The 17,578-nt window shown below is 40.0% G+C and overlaps 1 protein-coding gene across 1 annotated transcript in view; it reads right to left on the bottom strand.

Annotated features, from left to right (window-relative positions):
- Nucleotides 1-17,578, bottom strand: part of TRANK1 (tetratricopeptide repeat and ankyrin repeat containing 1) — a 47,073-nt gene that overhangs the window by 16,608 nt on the left and 12,887 nt on the right. Inside the window, exons 8-16 of the mRNA XM_059818844.1 lie at nt 15,405-15,572; nt 12,512-12,670; nt 11,876-12,127; nt 10,822-10,998; nt 6,369-9,248; nt 5,563-5,762; nt 4,947-5,084; nt 872-1,012; nt 162-318 (exon numbers count right to left, since the gene is read on the bottom strand). Coding sequence (XP_059674827.1) covers nt 162-318; nt 872-1,012; nt 4,947-5,084; nt 5,563-5,762; nt 6,369-9,248; nt 10,822-10,998; nt 11,876-12,127; nt 12,512-12,670; nt 15,405-15,572 — 4,272 coding nt within the window. The remainder of the gene's footprint in view (nt 1-161; nt 319-871; nt 1,013-4,946; nt 5,085-5,562; nt 5,763-6,368; nt 9,249-10,821; nt 10,999-11,875; nt 12,128-12,511; nt 12,671-15,404; nt 15,573-17,578) is intronic.

The raw sequence follows: 17,578 nt of genomic DNA on the forward strand, positions 1-17,578 counted from the left end.
ACCCACTGAAATCAGTGGAAATTTGCAAGGCCAGTTATCAATGCATACTGTTAGAAGGACCAAGGAATTTAACCTTCTTTATTACACAGCCTAAAAGCAAGAAAGCATGAGTAGGCTGTCCTGTTTGACAGTCTTTTAAGAAAGTTTTATGATAACTTTACCTTTATTTTCATTTGCTTTGACAACCTGAACAAATTCTCTTTTGATGAAATACTTAAAAGCTGGAGCCCGTTTATCACTGTCTTCATCGAAGATCCAAAGATTGACTCTGGCTCTTGTAATGGCAGTATACAATTGCTTTAGTTCTCCATTCAGCATCTGAAGCAGAACAAAAAAAAAAAAAACCAAACATTAATGCACCAAAATAAAATAAAATAAATGAAATGCCAGATGAGCTAATTTGTTAGAAAGAAACATACTTTGCAGTTATAAGAAAACAGCAAATATATACAGAATGAATAACAAATAAGAAAGTATCTTCAAGTAAGCAATCCTGAAAATATCTGACTCATTAGATTCTAAGATGTTTCCTTAATTTTAAGGTAGTGACACCGATCTGAAACCAGACTAAAGTAATAATAAATATTGACAAGCTGATTTGCTATTTGCTTTAACCACAGCTGTTTTGTAAATATACCTAAAAGTCTATTATAAGTAGTTTTTCTTCTCTTATCAAATTACATTTGCAAAAAAACTCTTATCTTCCAAAATCAAGATTATATTATACAAATGTGAACAACTACCAAAAAGACAAAGCAACCTCAAAAAATATGGAACTACAGGATGAAAGGATTTCTTGAAGAGATTTTGCTACTTCCAGGATTTAAGAATTTAGTTTATCCTTCCTATTCCCAATGTTAGAAAAACTCACCTTGTACATTTCTACATTAAAAGGAATTCTTTTCTGCATACCAGTAGTATCCTCTAAAGGCATTTCGATTAGCAATTTGCTTCCTACTTGCACATCCAGATCAGGAGTATAAGAAGAAATTATCTTCCATTCTTTGCTAGCCTAAAATGTCAAGAGAATGAGGTTTACTTGTATGCAACAATCATTACTGCCCACATATGCAAAAGATAAGGTCATATGTTGTGATCGATCAATGCACCCCCACAACTGAAGAAGACTCAGAGGAGATGAGTGGGGAAAAAAGTTATCTCAGGGAAGATTGTAAAGAATAACCACCAATGTTCATCAAGAAAGCTGAACTTCATCTCAATGCAAGTGGGACTGCAGGGAAACCTTTGTTTGAGATATATGTCTGTACCAGGTGGTCGTCAAGCCAAATAAATAACTTTCCCTAAAACAGCTAGTAGAGAGTAATGTCCTCCTGAGCCACCCAGACCAACATGGGGGGAAGTGAATACGTGGCTCAGCCCAACAGAGTGTGTAAAAACTGTGCAACAAACAAAACAGACCTGGAAGAGTGCAACTGGCCTGAGCGGGCTTCAAGCTACATATTACTTCCCAGGGACTGGGGATGCCCAGCATCATGATGGTGGAGCATATAGGGACCACTAACAGGAAACACATTTGTATTGTGATTCCGCTGGATATTGCCATTGTTACATTATGCTTGTCTTGTGATTTCAGGATACCGTTGTATCACTCTTCTAAATCCAAATCATATGCAATGCCTAATATATCAAATAAGCAAATCTGATATTAAACATGAAAACCTCCTTGGGTGGACTATAAATTTTCAGCTAAATTTGAAGATACACCCCTACAACGGATGGGCCATCTATGGCGAAAAGGAGAAAATCAGGTTATCCTCACCATGCACGAGTCTCAAGGTTTAGTCCTAAGGCTGGGGATTCTCCTACAAATCCTAATACTGCAACAGGCAGGCTCGCTGTGGGGGTGTGCTGACTGCTGGGCCAGGCAGCTCCCTGCCAGCCTGGGGCAGCGTGAAAGGTAAATGGTGGTGGGACAACGCACATGAGTTGCAATCTGTCATGCTAAAATCTGCTTTCTAAGACATGGATGGATCTTAGCCTGTAGGTCAGGATGGGCAGCCACCAAGTCTCCTTGACACTGCAAGACTGACAAGCTGGGTGAGTTGCAGACCAGCTGGCCCACAACTCACCAACCTCCTCATCACTGTAGCACCAAGGAGACCTGGAGCAAGGAGGATCCAGGCAAACAGAGGCAAGTGGTTGTTGTCCTTCGGCTGGTGCACCAACAAGGCAATTCTCTAAACATCATTCACCTTGGCAGAAAAAGGCAGTGAATTAACAAGAGGGAAATTTGGGACATCATCTTTGACATGCAAGTCATCACCAGTGCCTGTGTAAACCATGATGTGGTGGAGCCCATGGACAAAACAAAGGGGTTGAAGCCATGGAGGTGGACCCATCTGTATACCATAGAGACATATATTCTCATCCTCCCAGTGCCTAGGGAAGAGGGCTAGTCATTCATGCAATGAATGTGTTAAGCTCACTGTCCAACACCAGTAATCGCTAGTGCTGGTCTGAGCCAGGGAGTGGAACGGCACCTGGCAACACACCCCCTTGGAAGAAGGCTCAGAGATGAGCAAAAATACACTTATGGGGAATATCTAAAAAAGCCTGGTCAGAGAATATCTAACTCTGACATAGGGACATGTGAGAAATGCCTACAAATGTGCCCAGCCATGCTTAAATATACGTTGTGTGGCAGCAGATTGGTGTTGTGCACTCTAATGCCATGTAACAAATGCCAGCTCCTGATCACACCCTTTCTGCAGGTTCCTGCACCCCCACAAAACAACCCAGAAAATCGTAAGTATATTTTAAGTTGTTATGTTCATTTTTTCCCCTTTTTGGTATTTAATTGAAATCTGATTACACAGTGCCAAGTTTCTGGCACAAAATGAAAATTAATTATTATAAGACTGAAACAGCTTTTTTTTAATCTATATAGTCCAGAGCTTTAAGCAACCTGATACAGGTTAACTGTCTTCCTAAGGGAAAAAAAAAATCACAGAATCATTACTGAGAGAGTGGTCAAACACTGGAACAGGCTTCCCAGGGAGGTGGTGGAGTCACAATTCCTGGAGGTGTTCAAAAAACGTGTAGACATGGCACTTCAGGACATGGTTTAGCGGGCATGGTGGTGTTGGGTTGATGGTTAGACTTGATGGGTCTTTTCCAACCTTAATGATTCTGTGATTCTGTCATTAAGGTTGGAAAAGACGTTTAAGATCATCAAGTCCAACCATCAACCCAACACCACCATGCCCATGCAGGAAGCCTTTCCTGTAAAATGTATTTTGAAGTTAAGATTGCAATAAATCATCAATCAAAACATTCCTACACCTGTCATGGATTACAAAATGACAACCAGCTAATGGTGTCAGTTTGGTCAACTGCTTGCTGGGTTTTGGGGGGTTGTTTTTTTGGTTTTTTTTAGATTCTTCATTCAAATCTTCTTGAAACAACACTCATTTCAAATCTCATTTTCAAGCCCAAAAAGAAAACCCAACACATTACAAACAGCAGACAGCCATATTTGCTGTGTTTACAACAGTTCACAGATTCAGCTTTTCAAAACTAGAAAACCTCAGGGTGAGCTGCTTTCTTGCCTGCTTGTTTAGCTGCTCAAATCAACTCAAATACTCATGATTTGCAAGAAACTGGAAGAATTGTATGAAAACAGTTCTCCAGGCCTGACATACCTTAGTCTAAGTTAAAGTGCTCTATACAACTCAACTCTGTTAAACTGAATCTGCTAAATTCTGGTAAACAGTGTGTTGTCTTTCTGAGTACCAAAACCAAACCAAGTTTGAGAAATCTACCATGGCAGCCAGTACTGCACTGTCCCCGAATCTCAGTAAGCCAGATACAAGGTCATTTACCTCAAGCTCCTTCCTTCTGCCCTCACCACATAATGTCCACTAACCTCTATGAAGAGCCACCAGGTAAGCCGCCCTCAGTTTTCCTGTGGTTTTCATCTGCTGAAAACCACATGTGAGACACTGTTTTGAGGGCTAGAGGCAGAGGGCATCTGCAACAGAGATGTTCACACTGAATTTTAATTGCAGAGCAACTCAGTCATGGGCATTCTTGAGTCAGGCATGTTCAGTAAGGATGATGCCTACTGCCTGGCTGGAGATGGACGGTTGGTGATGCTCCAGCAACAACAGCAAGCCTGCTGTAGTTGACAGCTCTCTGCAAGGAACCTTGAGAACCACACCCCTGCCCCAGGTCTGGAGTTACAGGAAACCCTGGAGAGACAGGGTGTGAGCTCCCCAGAGAACCACAAAGGGGGAAAAGGGAGTACCTAAGAAATATAAAACACAACACCTCCAGGAAAGAAACTCTTCTTTATCTGAGGCCATTCTATGGGCGATGGTCTCCACTATAGACTGTGAGACCGTCCCAAGTTTCATGACAGCTCCTGGGCTAGACCAGAATGAGTTTTCTGGAGCTAAGTTGTGGATGGCTACAGAGCATGCTCCTCCCCGCCCCCCAAACACATACACACACTATTTGATTCTAAACATAATTGGTTTACAATTTTGAGGTGATGCAAAGCAGGGCATCTAAGGTGCTTTTCTGGGACCCGGAACTCCAGTATAAGGTAGAGTGTGAGAGGGTGATGGAGCGTCCCTCCACCAACTGCTCTGACATGAACAGGGAGCAGCCAGGAGGGACATGCTGTAAGCTAGCAGAGTAGTCTTGGTCTACAGCTGAAGTGTGTGTGTATGTGTGCGCGTGTGCGTGCACTGTTGTGTGAACCCCAAGGCTCTCCCTTAAATTGCAACAGCCAACCTGAAGGAAAATGCAGCACTAAGGGAAGACGGTCTCAATTCATAAACCTATGAGCCCTGTTTTCTACTGTGATGAAACCATCGATCTTCAGAGGAAACAGAATCCTTCCCCAGCTGGAAAGTCAATTAGATCACATGTAAAAATCAAGACTGAATTAAAAATGCAGAAAATGGGTAACAATCAAATACCTCCGAGTCTGTGAAAAAGTTGTAAAGGAGTACATCATCAAATTCCAAGCCCTTTGCTTCATAAACTGTCAGTACAAGTGCTAAACTAAGTTCCTCGGGTATCTTCTCCTTTGCAGTTTCATTTGCCACTAATACCACCTATCATAAAATACATTAATAAAAAGAAGATATTAGGAAGCAAAAAAAAAAAAAGGGTAACAGCTGCATAGAGAAAGCATACAAACATGTCACGATAATGCAAGAGCCTTCTCAAAACCAGACAACATTTAACACAGACTTTCCAGCACACTCTGCAAAAAAGGTCACAAAGCTGCCACTAGAAGACTGACAAACGCGTGGTATGTGCAGACAATTGTAGATCTGGTGTAAGAAAATTTGGAGTTAGAAAGGAACGGGACAGGCAACACCTGATGCAAAAAAGAACAGAAAGAGTCAGACGTCTATTAAGAAGAAACAGAAACCAACACAATAAAGGTTTCTAAATTTAAAAAGCATAATTTATCACTAAGATACAAGGGCTTAAAAAAAGGAAATTGTGCGCAGTCCATATAAAATGATGATTTAGCAACAGAGCTGGAAGAATCTGCAAAAAGCCGTATACCTAAGGAAAGCAAACCTGATGTGCTCCAAATTCAATGGGCTGTGTTTTCCTTTTGTTGCCCCTCAGCAGAATTGCTAGGTCACTAAAACTGCAGGACTCCAAGACTGTAGGTTTTGGTCCATCAAAGAGACCGCAGTCCTTAGGAAGCCTATCAAAAGATTCTGGGAAATAATGCTGAAGCAAATCAACCACTCCAGATGCTAAACGGAGAATACCTGTAATAAGCAGAATACAGTTTTTAAACTTCAGTCTGACTGTCTCATACTCTCTTGCAAACACACTTTTAAAAGATTTTGTCAGAATTTTGAAATCAAGAAGTATCATGACAAAAATACTAGTCAGAGAAGAGAAGCTGTCAGGTCCACTTTATGCTTCTGCCATTTTGAGTGGACCTCATTCATGGGCCTGTAAAGATCAGAAAGCATGCTACAAAGGCTTAGCAGCATCCTCATAAAAAGGTCATAAATGAGAAACAAATAAGAAAAGCAGAAGTAGCACACCAATGCTGCAAAGTCTAGCGATTTGGGGATGGGACAACAGATATGGCTATGATTATTTGTTAAGTTTTCCTTCAAACAAATATAGTCAAAACACGCAGTAAGCATGAGTGTTCAAAAAATGACAATTTTAAAAACATTCATTCTTGGTTTTCCAGTTGAGATGTCAAAATACAGAATTCGCATGTCAGAAAAAGTTGACTATCTGATCTCTTAAAAAACCAGGATGCTTAAACATGCTTTGAATTGGCCAGTAGAAAACTTCAGTCATTAATGACATCTGAAGAGCGCAGGCTCAGATCATAAATAAATTTGTTACTCTACCTGAATGGGACCTGTAGTTCTGGTACAACTGATATATCCTTTTTGGTTTTCTAACACGCTGCTTCTTGTTCATGGAGTTCTTGCTTGCATAATGAAACAGTGACCTCAGATCACTAAAACGAAAAGCAACTCCTTTCATTATGCTCTGAGCAGTGTCACCAGTTAGAAACATGGCATTAGGGTCATTGATGCATTTCATTAACAGTGCTAGCTCAGCTTGGGTGAAATCCTGTATCTCATCACCATAAAACTCATGGATGGACCATGGCAGCTCCCTAAGCTTTGAGAGTCTTTGAGATAAATTATACAGCAAATCTTCTTCATCGAAGTAACCTCTCTGCGATCGTATCTGCTGATAAAGACAAAAGAGGTGATAGATTTCACTCCTGTCTTCTGTGAAGTTCGGTGATCTCTTTCGGCCTAGCTTTTTGTACTGCTCCTCAGTAAGTTTACCCCCAGAGCAACTCAGTGCCTCAAAAGAGCCTTTCAGAAATGATTTTATTTCTTTCCAAACCAGTGCTGGATTGTACAAGCTTTTACCTTTTATAATTTTTGGCCATATTTCATTTGCAAATACATCGTAAGTCACAAAAGTCCGAGGATCACTTTCCCTAGAGTACGCATCTGCAGTTCCTTGATCATCACCATGTTCTTCTTCAACATTACCTTCTTCATCCTCGTCTTGCCAATTTGGTACAACCAAGTCTTCCTGAGGACTCCAGCCAACAATGATTCTTTTAAGGCTTCCATCTTCATTTCTTGGAAAAAATGGTTCAGGCATGGATGCATCCAGTAACAGCAACAACTGCTTAGAGGTGACAAACAGCGGAAAATTTTCATCTTTAACGTCTTGTAGCCTGTGAACATTTGGCTCCAGGGGCTTGAAGTGACTGGTTACCTTGGAAGACTTGCTAAGTTCAATGAAATTCTTCTGAACTTCTTGGCACAAGACAGGATTTTTTGTCACGAAGAGCTGGTGCAGGTGCTCCAGCCTGTTGGACGCTTCTGCGCTACAGATTTGGTCTTCTTCATGGTCATCACATGAATCCATTTCCGCACCAGCTGTACCCGTGGGAACCTTCTCTTCCTCACTGTCCTGGTCTTGCTCATCGCTCACGGGCTCCTCACTTGAATCATCACTGTCCTGTTTTAGTTCACGCTCTTCCTTCTCTAACCTAGCTTTTTCAACCTCACTGCACTGTCTCTGCTGCCATGTTTGCCTCTCCAGCAGAGGACCATTTGCCAAGGTAGATTTTTCCCAGTACGAATAGAATTTCTTCCAAAGCCTATACAAGCAGCAAGTCGTCTTCCCTGTCCCACTTCGCCCAATTAAAATGATTGGTTCCATGGGCTTTGGATTGAGATCAATTACTGCGTACTCCAACTCCCCAACTCGGAAAGGGTATTCAACGGAAGAATGTACATCATTTATAATGTTAAGCGCCATGTTAGTACTGAAGCTGTGAAATTTCATTATATTGTATTCTAATTCTGCTGAACTGGCTGGAGGGAAGTACTCGGGTATGGCATTTTCTTTTGATTTTTCTGCCTCTAGGTCTTCAACATAACAACGTGGAACGCGCTTCTGTGTTGTCACACTGTGGTTCTGATGTCCTTCATTTATGCCCTTGAGCTTTTTCCTCAAGAGGCAGGATAAACCACGATTGTAGGAAATACATATATTATCTAAGACACGGTTCAGTTTGCAGTGGTCGAGAACAATGGCCCAAATTCTGATTATTTCTGTGTAAACTCTACCTGATTTTTCAGGCAGACTTTTTGTCTGCTCTGTCTCCATAATCTTTTCCGCACTCTCACTGCAACGAGGAGAAAAGTCAATCGCAAGTTCCCACAGCATTCTTGCACCTTTGCCCAACTTGGCTTCATACAGCTGGATATCAGCTTTCAAGTGTTTCAGTGGCTTCTGAAGGCCCCTTGTCCATTCCCCATTGCCAAGCTGCTTAATTGTCATTATAGTTTTAGTTTTCAGATAATGAGGCACAGCTTTGCTGCCCAATGTCTTCAGCATTTCAGGAGTGCACTCTATTTCCCAGGTCATGTTATCGAACTCCTGCACATATGCCTCAATATCCAGAATCTTCTCCTTCTCTTCCTCTGGTTCTTCCTTCTCTCCATTAGGCAGGGCCATATTAAATTCCCCTTCTTCCTTCTTTTTCTCCCAATCATCCCCTTTTCCTTCAGGACAAACTATGCTTCCACAAGGTTGCAAGGACTCACTTCTTCCCTCTTCCAAATTAGTCTGGGCTGAAGATGGCTTTTGTACCAGAGGACGATCCTTTCTCAGGGTGTCACCCAATTTCAATTGCTGAATTAAAACTGTGATTGCCTGCACTAGACTTTCCTGCAGCGTTAAGGGGCTATTTATTCTTTCTGTTTCCTGCTTTGCCAACTGATCTTTTTTTGTTTTTACAGAACATGGGGTTTTTAAATCATTATGCGCTGCATTGCCAGATGGTGCCTTTAATGAGGACCCAGATGAAGAACGCCCTGTGCTCTTTGGCTGTGAAATCTCAGAGGCTGGAACAGGCTTAGATGTTTTAACCGACAGCCCTGCTACATCCTGCCGGTACTTCTTTTTCTCCAGTGCAGCATTATTCCAGACAAGCAGCAGTGGGTCATTTTTTTTAATTCTATGCCTCACATCTCTTCCTAATTTGTTTTTTATATTAAAGTTAATATCAAATTTTGCCAACGACTCTATTATTCTCTTAGCCTGTTTTGAAAACCCTCTCTGAAAAACAACATGCATCACTGTATTTCCATTCTCATCTTGTATGTTTGGATTAAGATATGGAAAGTCAGAAGGTCTTGAAGCAAAGAGATCAAGTAGATAGTTCAGGATGTTTAAACCAGTGCCATCTGAAAGGAAGAGAACAAATAAAAAAAAAATTACTTGCTTTACAAGATTGCTTTGTAGGCCAACAATTTTTAATACTCTTTTTCTGCAACGATTAAATGAAAATCAATTTGCTTTCAAAAGAAAAAAATCTACATTTAATTTTTGTAAAACATGCTTATTTGAAATAGCTCAAAACTAAGCTTTTCTAATATTCAGGGAAAACAATACAATGGCACCAAAGCTTTAGAAATCCCTAGTGCTGCAATTGTTCCTGTAGCATCAGTTGACTTCATTCCTTTTTTAACCTTCAGGTGCAAACAGATTCGTTCATCTTCCAACACCAGCCCTGACTGCTACCCAGGGGAAGCTGGTGACTCTGGTCATCTGGACAAACAGCAGCGCTGGGTACTGCTCTGGGGTTATTTGATTCACTTTAATATGCCACCCAGAAGTAATCTGCTGCAGATAGCTTTGGTTTACTAAAATAACCTGTGGCAAATCCCAATTATTTCCTGATATCTGAGGTCCCTAGAGCAATTTCCTACAAAGTAAGATTAGTCCAATACCTCCTTGGGGGAAAAAAAAAAAAAAGAGATATTCTACAGTTTTCTGGATTTAATCCACATAATATATGTGATGTAAACCAGGTAATACATGTGAAACATTTCTTTCCTAATTGTAAAATAGTAACACACCAAAATCATTGTAAAGAAATTCCAACTGAAAAACTTTACACAGTGAAAAATACTTAAGAGAAGATACTGTCATTGGACTTCTTAATCTTTTGATTTAAAATTTAGAGCTGGCAGTATCTATGCTTTTAATCTCTCTAAAACTATTAAATGAAATGTTTGTGCTTTAAAAATGAATAAATTCAGTATTTTTAATTATTTTAATCCTTCAACTCAAAAATGCATTTTTTTTAAAATTTAAAATCAAACCTGACTTTGGGGCTTAATTTGACAGTTTATCTTAATTTCTTACATTTTTATGTAAGCCCTACAGTCCTCTCACTCACTCCTCCTCTAAAGAAAACTTTGCTTGATTTACAACTGAACAAAAACTGCAAAACAGATTTCAGATGTCACCATAGGATTTCCTGCAGGGTCTGATGCCATTGCTCTGCCTTTACCTTTGTTTCTTCCTAGATCCTTCCCGTTTAGTTCATTCCCACCTAGTACACATTTTACAGGGTTTCAAAGAGGAGCCTTCCTTTCAAAATCAGCTTGACTAAATGAGAATATATTCACAAAACAGCAACTGACGGAGTCATTACAGCTGCTTGATTCCCGCTGGTCACCTGAGCTGCCATTAACTCTCCTCATAGTCCCAGCCACTGCAACCAGAAAGCAGAGCACGTCAGCTTAACAAAGATCGGTGCGTATCCTCTGGCCTGCAAACTTTGGGGGCTGAGACGCAGTCAGACATCCTGGTCTGCTGCCTCTGCTATCACATGAGTAAACAGCAGCAGAAGGGGCAGTGGGCTGGGCAGGTAAGAAATAGGGATGTTTTCAACAGCTGCTGTGAAAACGAATGGTGCACATCTGCTAGAGCTCTTTGTGTCCCCTAGGCGCGAGCACACAAAAGCCTTACCTCTATTATTTAAACAGATGGAAACTGCAGCATGCAAAGGAGTATCTCCTCGTGCAATGGACACATTTTGAGGATCTGCACCTTTGGTCAGCAGCAAATACACCAGTTCAAAATAATTCTTTTTGAGGCATATTTGCAGTGGTGTTTCAGAGTTGGTTCCAATTCCATCTGGCAGAGCTGGTGTGAAGGACATGAGAATATCAGGGGTTAAATCTGATACATGAGATTTCCAAACTACAGGAAGTTCTAAATAGATGAAGGTACATGCTGATTGCTGAGCAGGTGACATTTTCTTTTTTTGTCAGCTTTTTACATGTATCTGTTAAAGAGCTATTGACTATGAAAATCTTCAAAATCTCCTCTGATTTCCCATTAAGCTGAGCAACTAGTCCTCCTGTTGTGATAGGAAGACAGAAAGGCCAGAACACATCTTCTTCAAGTCAGTCAATGACCAAAACAAAAAGCCTCCCTGCACCTCTGGCACTCAAAAGACCGCAGCAGGACTGTGTGTCCATAATTTATAGCTAACATCAAGTTATAAGATGAAATGGAAAATGCTGGAGTAATCCTAGGAATAAACCTCATGCAAAACAAGAAAAATTATGATGTCCACACTAGCTAAAAAATAAAAAAGACACCTGGTCATGCCTTTGAAATCACTGAAGTAGTCAATTACTTGCAACATAACAACAGACTGAACCCAAAGACTGTAGCTTACAATTTCTATCAGGATAATACTGTGGCTGAAGACAGAGAAATTAAAACCCAAAGAAACTACAAGCGAAGGAGCAACAATGATCTTTGGCCTTTTACCTTTTATCAACCCTGACAGCCAAATTTCATTTTAGAAAACATCTTCCACCCCATGTAGCCTTACCAGCTTCCCCATGTCGCACACAGTGGATGCAGCCAATGGACTGCACTCCAATAAGCTGCTGCACTTACACAGAGCCACAAAAAATATGCGTTGGTATTTCTGAAACTATGTTGCTCCAAACATGCCAAATAAAATATTGGATCTATTATAACAAATTAATATTGCACAGTTTTTCACCTCCTCGTTCAATCAAGCATCTTATAAGGTGCACTTGCTTATCCGATCTGTCACACCATTGGATGACGTTGCCAATGTCAACATCTGAAAGACTGCAGTTTTTGAAGAGTCCTCCACCTGACATGTTTTCTCCACTGGCTTTCCCTGTTAGCAGCAGCAAAACTTTATCCCACATTTGCTTCTCCAGCAACTGTTTTATGAGGCTGTTAGCACAGGCATGGGAGATGTCGCAAGCCACCCCTTCAGGGATTTCTACAAGACAGTCAAGACAACACAACTCACTCAAAATCACATAATAAAATCCATCTTACTGTAAACTAATTTCAGAATAATTAACTCATTAAATTCAAAGTACATAACAGCAAAATGCAACACTGGCATCTTTCCGGCCTGATGCTGACAGCCTAGTAAGTTTGAACGTTTTGATTCATCATACTGAATTTTTGTGTATATTCCAGTGGTTCTAAGTGCAAAACACAACAGGAAAAATAAGTAAAAGCACATTGTTCCAGTAATATCAGTTGCAGAAACACGGAAGTGAAGGAAGCATAAAAGAGCAAAAACTGTGAGTTAGCATCAAACATATTTTTACAGCAATTAAGTTTTGTGAAGGGGAGAAATGGGAACTTGCTGTACCTTTCACAGAAGACAGCAGTTTCAGAAATCGCTTAACTGCATCTTCCTGCAATACATTTTTATGATGTGCTCCATTTTCAATCCTGTAGAACTGGACAAACTGTTCAAGAACATCCCGGAAAGAATCTGTATCAGCTATGGCTTTGCTTTCACTCCCCCCTGCAAAACATTACAGAAATTGAAAATCCAGTTCCTTGCTGGCATGTTTTCAGGGCAGGACTGTAATACATTACATCTCAGGGCTCTGAAAAATGTGTAGTGGCAGGTTAAAATCAGATGGCTGAAACTCTTACTGCCAAAGCCAGTCCTGTGATGGACTTCATATCCCAAAGGATATTTGATACACTCATCGAATACACTCTTTACCATAATACACTAGGTTGAAAACTGCAATAGTTCACAAGTTGATCTGCATGCAGGCAGGACACTGCTGCCTCACAGGGATATCATTGTTCAGAATTTTTAGAGTAGATGACTAAAACCAGTAATGTTTTCAGCATACAGTTTTAATCAGATGTCCTGAGCTTGTCTGATTCCTCAGTGCCATTTAAGAAATACAGCCATAAAATAATTTGTCCTCTTAAAAGAAAAAAAACAAAACAAAAAAACCCCCAAAATTATATCTACAAGTTTAAGAGATACTTAGGTAATGGGCAATGGCAGATTTTAAATTATACCCCAATAAATGGCCTTAAATGAAAACTGAAAGACTTGGCCTGGCTTTCCTAAAAGCTTTGAGGAATTCAAGGACATCAAAGACCAAACAAAACAGTAGCTTTACCCCTTAGGACAAAGAGACAGACAAAGTTAGTCATCTTTTTAGCAATGAGGACTATCCTCAGACTGTTATCTGTAAAGCAGTGGCTTACTGTCCAGCCTCACACTTTGCACGAGGCCTAGAAAACTCTTGGGGGCTGTGCATTGCCAAAAAAAAAAAAAAAAAAAAAAAAGAAAGACAGGCTGAGCTACCTGGAACACCAACCAAAGTGATTACCACCACAGGGGAATGGGTGTTAACCTCCTAACTGAGAACCACCGGGCTAAGACCTTCTCCAGAGCAGAGATGTCTACAGTAAAGAAAGAGAAACTTTGAGCATCTGCTTGCCAGGAGCCATAAGATACAAGTGCAATGAAACCCAGTGCTTTCCAGTAAACTTATATGCAATACACACATGAAAATTAAAAACTTCGTTTTTTGCAAAGTTTGATTTGCCTGTGCAGTTTTTTGCTCCATCTGTGCTTTGAGATTTGCACAACACGAGCAAGTGCTGGTTTCAGTAGGTTATGCTTTGGGCTAAGACAGTAATATTGTTAATACAGGTGTTATCTTAAAGTTCTGGTTGGTTAGTGCCAGGGAAAACAAGCAGATAAGGCCCCAAGCCATCTCAGAAAGACTGTACTGAAGAAATGCTTTCAAGATGAACAATGTCCACACTTGGGACTTATTTTTAAACAGCAGTCTAAACCGTGGCTTGAAAAGATCAGCTGCAGGATCTGTCTCCTGAGTTTCTGAACCTCAGAGTCCTGCAGGAACATCTTGCCTCACCGGCCAATCTGTCAGTTCTCATGTGGATACTCACAAGAGCTTCTCCGAATGGCCTCCTATGACTGGATCCTCTGCTGGAAATGTCTGTGGCGCACTACAGTCTCTTTCAAAGCTAGGATGTAAGTAGCAACCAAGCTGTAGCACCATGTTGCCAAGAAGGTGCATCCCGCAGAGACCCACCAGTCCTGAGGGTAGACAGCTCCCCATCTCCTACCCCAACTAGCATCTCTCCGACCATACTGCAGTAGAGGCAGCTCAGGCTTGCTCCATTTGTTGGGGCAGACAAGAAACTATATAAAGGTTAGCCAGTCTCCATACTGTCACACTGGGGTGGTATTGTACAATCTGTATCTTTTCTCATTCTCATTTATTGGCATGGAAGAGGAAATTCGCATTATTTGGACAACCACACTTGATACATTAGTTTCTGGAATGGAAAATTATAAAAAACCAGACAAGTGAGAATTCTTTTCAGAACTGACAGGCTGTTATAAAAAAGCAGACTGGAAACCAGTTTGTCACCCCAGTTCATGAAATTTCATATTAGCGCTAGAACAATTAAGATTTGTGTCTTTCTGTATGACAACAGGTCCTTTGCAAACTGCCTAGAAATATCATTAATAATTTTTAAAATGTTGTTTGAAGTTTCCCCATACTCCAAGAGTGTAATTAAATTTTAGCCTGCTTTGGTTATGAGAAGCTCTCGTAGTTTTAGTCTGATAGTCTGCTCTGCTACTCTTTTCCCTTAACATAAGCAGAGGTTAACATTTTCCAAGTAATACAGGAGTTTTAGCTGCATGTCACCAACATATATCAAAGATGGCTAAAACTTAGTGAAAAAAGAGCTCTTACTAAAATGTTATTTTGTTTATAAAAATGTCAGCAACTTTTCACTCACATTTTCATCATTTCAGAGCTTCCCTTTTTTTGTCAATATTTTTTGTTATTGGAAGCATTTTAAATATGCCACCAACACTTTAACAAAATGTTTCATTTTCCAGAAACTAAAGCGAAGGTAAAAGGTTAAAACTGAAAAAGTATCAAAAATAAGCAGTTTCTATGGCGGGGGGGAGCCTCACGTTAAGGGTGAGAAAAAAATGCAGTGGCTTATAGTAACTTAGAGCAACTTTTAGTTACTTACTGCATGATATACTAAGAACATCAGTTGGACAGCAGTCACCTTCAGGCAAGGACAAAACATTCATCATTGACTGACAGGAGATCAGGGTGACAACTCATAGGAAAAGTTACATAAAAACCATCTACTATTACCAATTACAAATAAAACAATTTTGTATCTAAAGGATATAATTTTAAAACAGGAAAAGCACACAGTCCGTATAGTACCTGTCCGTTTCTCAGAGGAAGTGTGTTTCGCAATGTGGTTGCTGACTGCTTTTACAGCATCAAAGTTTTTGTTCTTTTTCAAGATATCTATGACATATCTTGACTGTGCATCTGGAACAGTGGGATCAACCCCAAAATTCAGAAGCATGATCACATCTTCTGTTTGACCTAAAACATTACATGAATAAACATTAGAGGAAGAGTAATTCTCATTGTTCAGGGGTTTTCTTCTGTTTTCCTTTGTACTTCTAATTTCCTGGCACAATTTCTAGCATAATTTTTAGTTTAAAAAAAAAAAAAAAATCTAATTTTTTCCAGTGTCATAAGAACGAGGTATTGTTAGGTATCTTTCCCCAAAAGAAATCCCTTCAAAAAAATTAAAACTCTATCTTCATTATTATTAACTGGGAAATGGGAGCACAGAAACAGAAAGTGACTGGGTGCCTCACGAGCATCTCAACGGCCAGAAGCAGTATGTGGAATTCACCTCCTCCCTTATGCCCCAACCCTGTTCTCCAGGCTCTACAAAAACTGTTCTGTACATAAAGAAAAAACAAAACAAGGGATTTTGCTACTCTTTGGAAGGTGACTCAATAAACCATAATATTTCACATATTCAGGTATGAATATACGCAGCTAAGCACTCAGTTTCTTTCCTTTGCAACACAAAATGCATGATTTTTTAATAAACCTTATAAGAAAGACGTCTAGTTTGACTAATGGCAGGTACCATTGCTTTCAACAGAAACTACTATTACAGAATCACAGAATGATGGGGGTTGGAAGGGACCTCTGGAGATCATCTAGTCCAACCCCCCCACCAGAGCAGGTTCACCCAGAGCAGATTGCACAGGAATGCGTCCAGGAGAGTTTTGAATATCTCCAGAGAAGGAGACTCCACAACCTCTCGGGGCAGCTTGTTCCAGTGCTCTGCCACCCTCAAAGTAAAGAAGTTCCTCCTCATGTTTAGACGGAACTTCCTATGACCAAGTTTGTGCCCATTACCTCTCGTTCTGTCACTGGGCACCACTGAAAAAAGACTGGCCTTTATAGCATTTCACACATAAACACAATAAATATAATGCTGATTTAAAGCCTTGACACAGGATCTAGTATTCTGGAAGATGACATGCTCCCTTCTTAGTATGTCACACTCCACTACCAGGGGAAACTTTTCAGCCCTGCACGCAGTTGCCTGTACTCTTGCCTCAAAGAGGCACATTTGCTATAAGCCATGCCCTCGGAACAGCTGGGAGAGTGCAGGAGCACCAAACCACCAAGTCACGCAGGACAAGACTGAGCGATGGCGAGCAAGTAAGCGTTAGTCCACCGTACTTCCCCCAGACACACCACCACAGCACACAGCCTCTGTTACTGAATGTGCCAAAGGCAAAACCTGTATGAGGAAAAAATGATGCAGGCTAACACAAATGTCTTGCTTTGTGTGTCTAAGCCTTACCATCCAAGCTATTTTAGGGATTAATTTTTGTTAACAGATGGGTGCAAGGGTTTATTTTTTATATATATATTTATATACATATATAAGTATACTCTCTATATAATACATATACTATATAAATATAAATAAATAAACTTCATCAATAAATATATAAAAATACTCTAAAGATAACAGACATAGCATATAAATAGAAATAAATAAATACATATAAAATATATATTCTCAATATAATATCTATTATGTAAATACAAAGAAATAAACTTCTATAAATAAATATATATATCTCTATATACGGTCTCTTCTTGAAATGCAAGAGTCATTTGGCAACAGATGGAACTGTTGCAAAAGACGTGTTACACCTTTCCAGAAAATGAAATTATTTATATATAGGTTGTGCACATTTCATTCATACTATTAAGGAGAACTACCAGAATGTCATCGCATTTAATGACCTAGAAGTCTGGTGTTATCTTGGCATTGATGCTTATTTCCTGTGGCCACCTGGTGGGCAGAGTAAGAAATACAAGAAGAAAAGCCAGGCTAAATCAACATAAAAGAAATCCCACAGAAAATGTGAAGGAAAGCATTTTATTTTCCTCCTCTGACAAGGTACACTGCTACTTAGGTCTTAAATCTTCACCTATTTAAAAGAATAGGATAGGTCTCCAGGTGGTCTAATACAATTTTAAGGGCACATCAAACTTTAAAAGGTAAC

The sequence above is a fragment of the Gavia stellata genome, chromosome 6, assembly GCF_030936135.1.
Source record: "Gavia stellata isolate bGavSte3 chromosome 6, bGavSte3.hap2, whole genome shotgun sequence".
Classification (NCBI taxonomy): domain Eukaryota; kingdom Metazoa; phylum Chordata; class Aves; order Gaviiformes; family Gaviidae; genus Gavia; species Gavia stellata.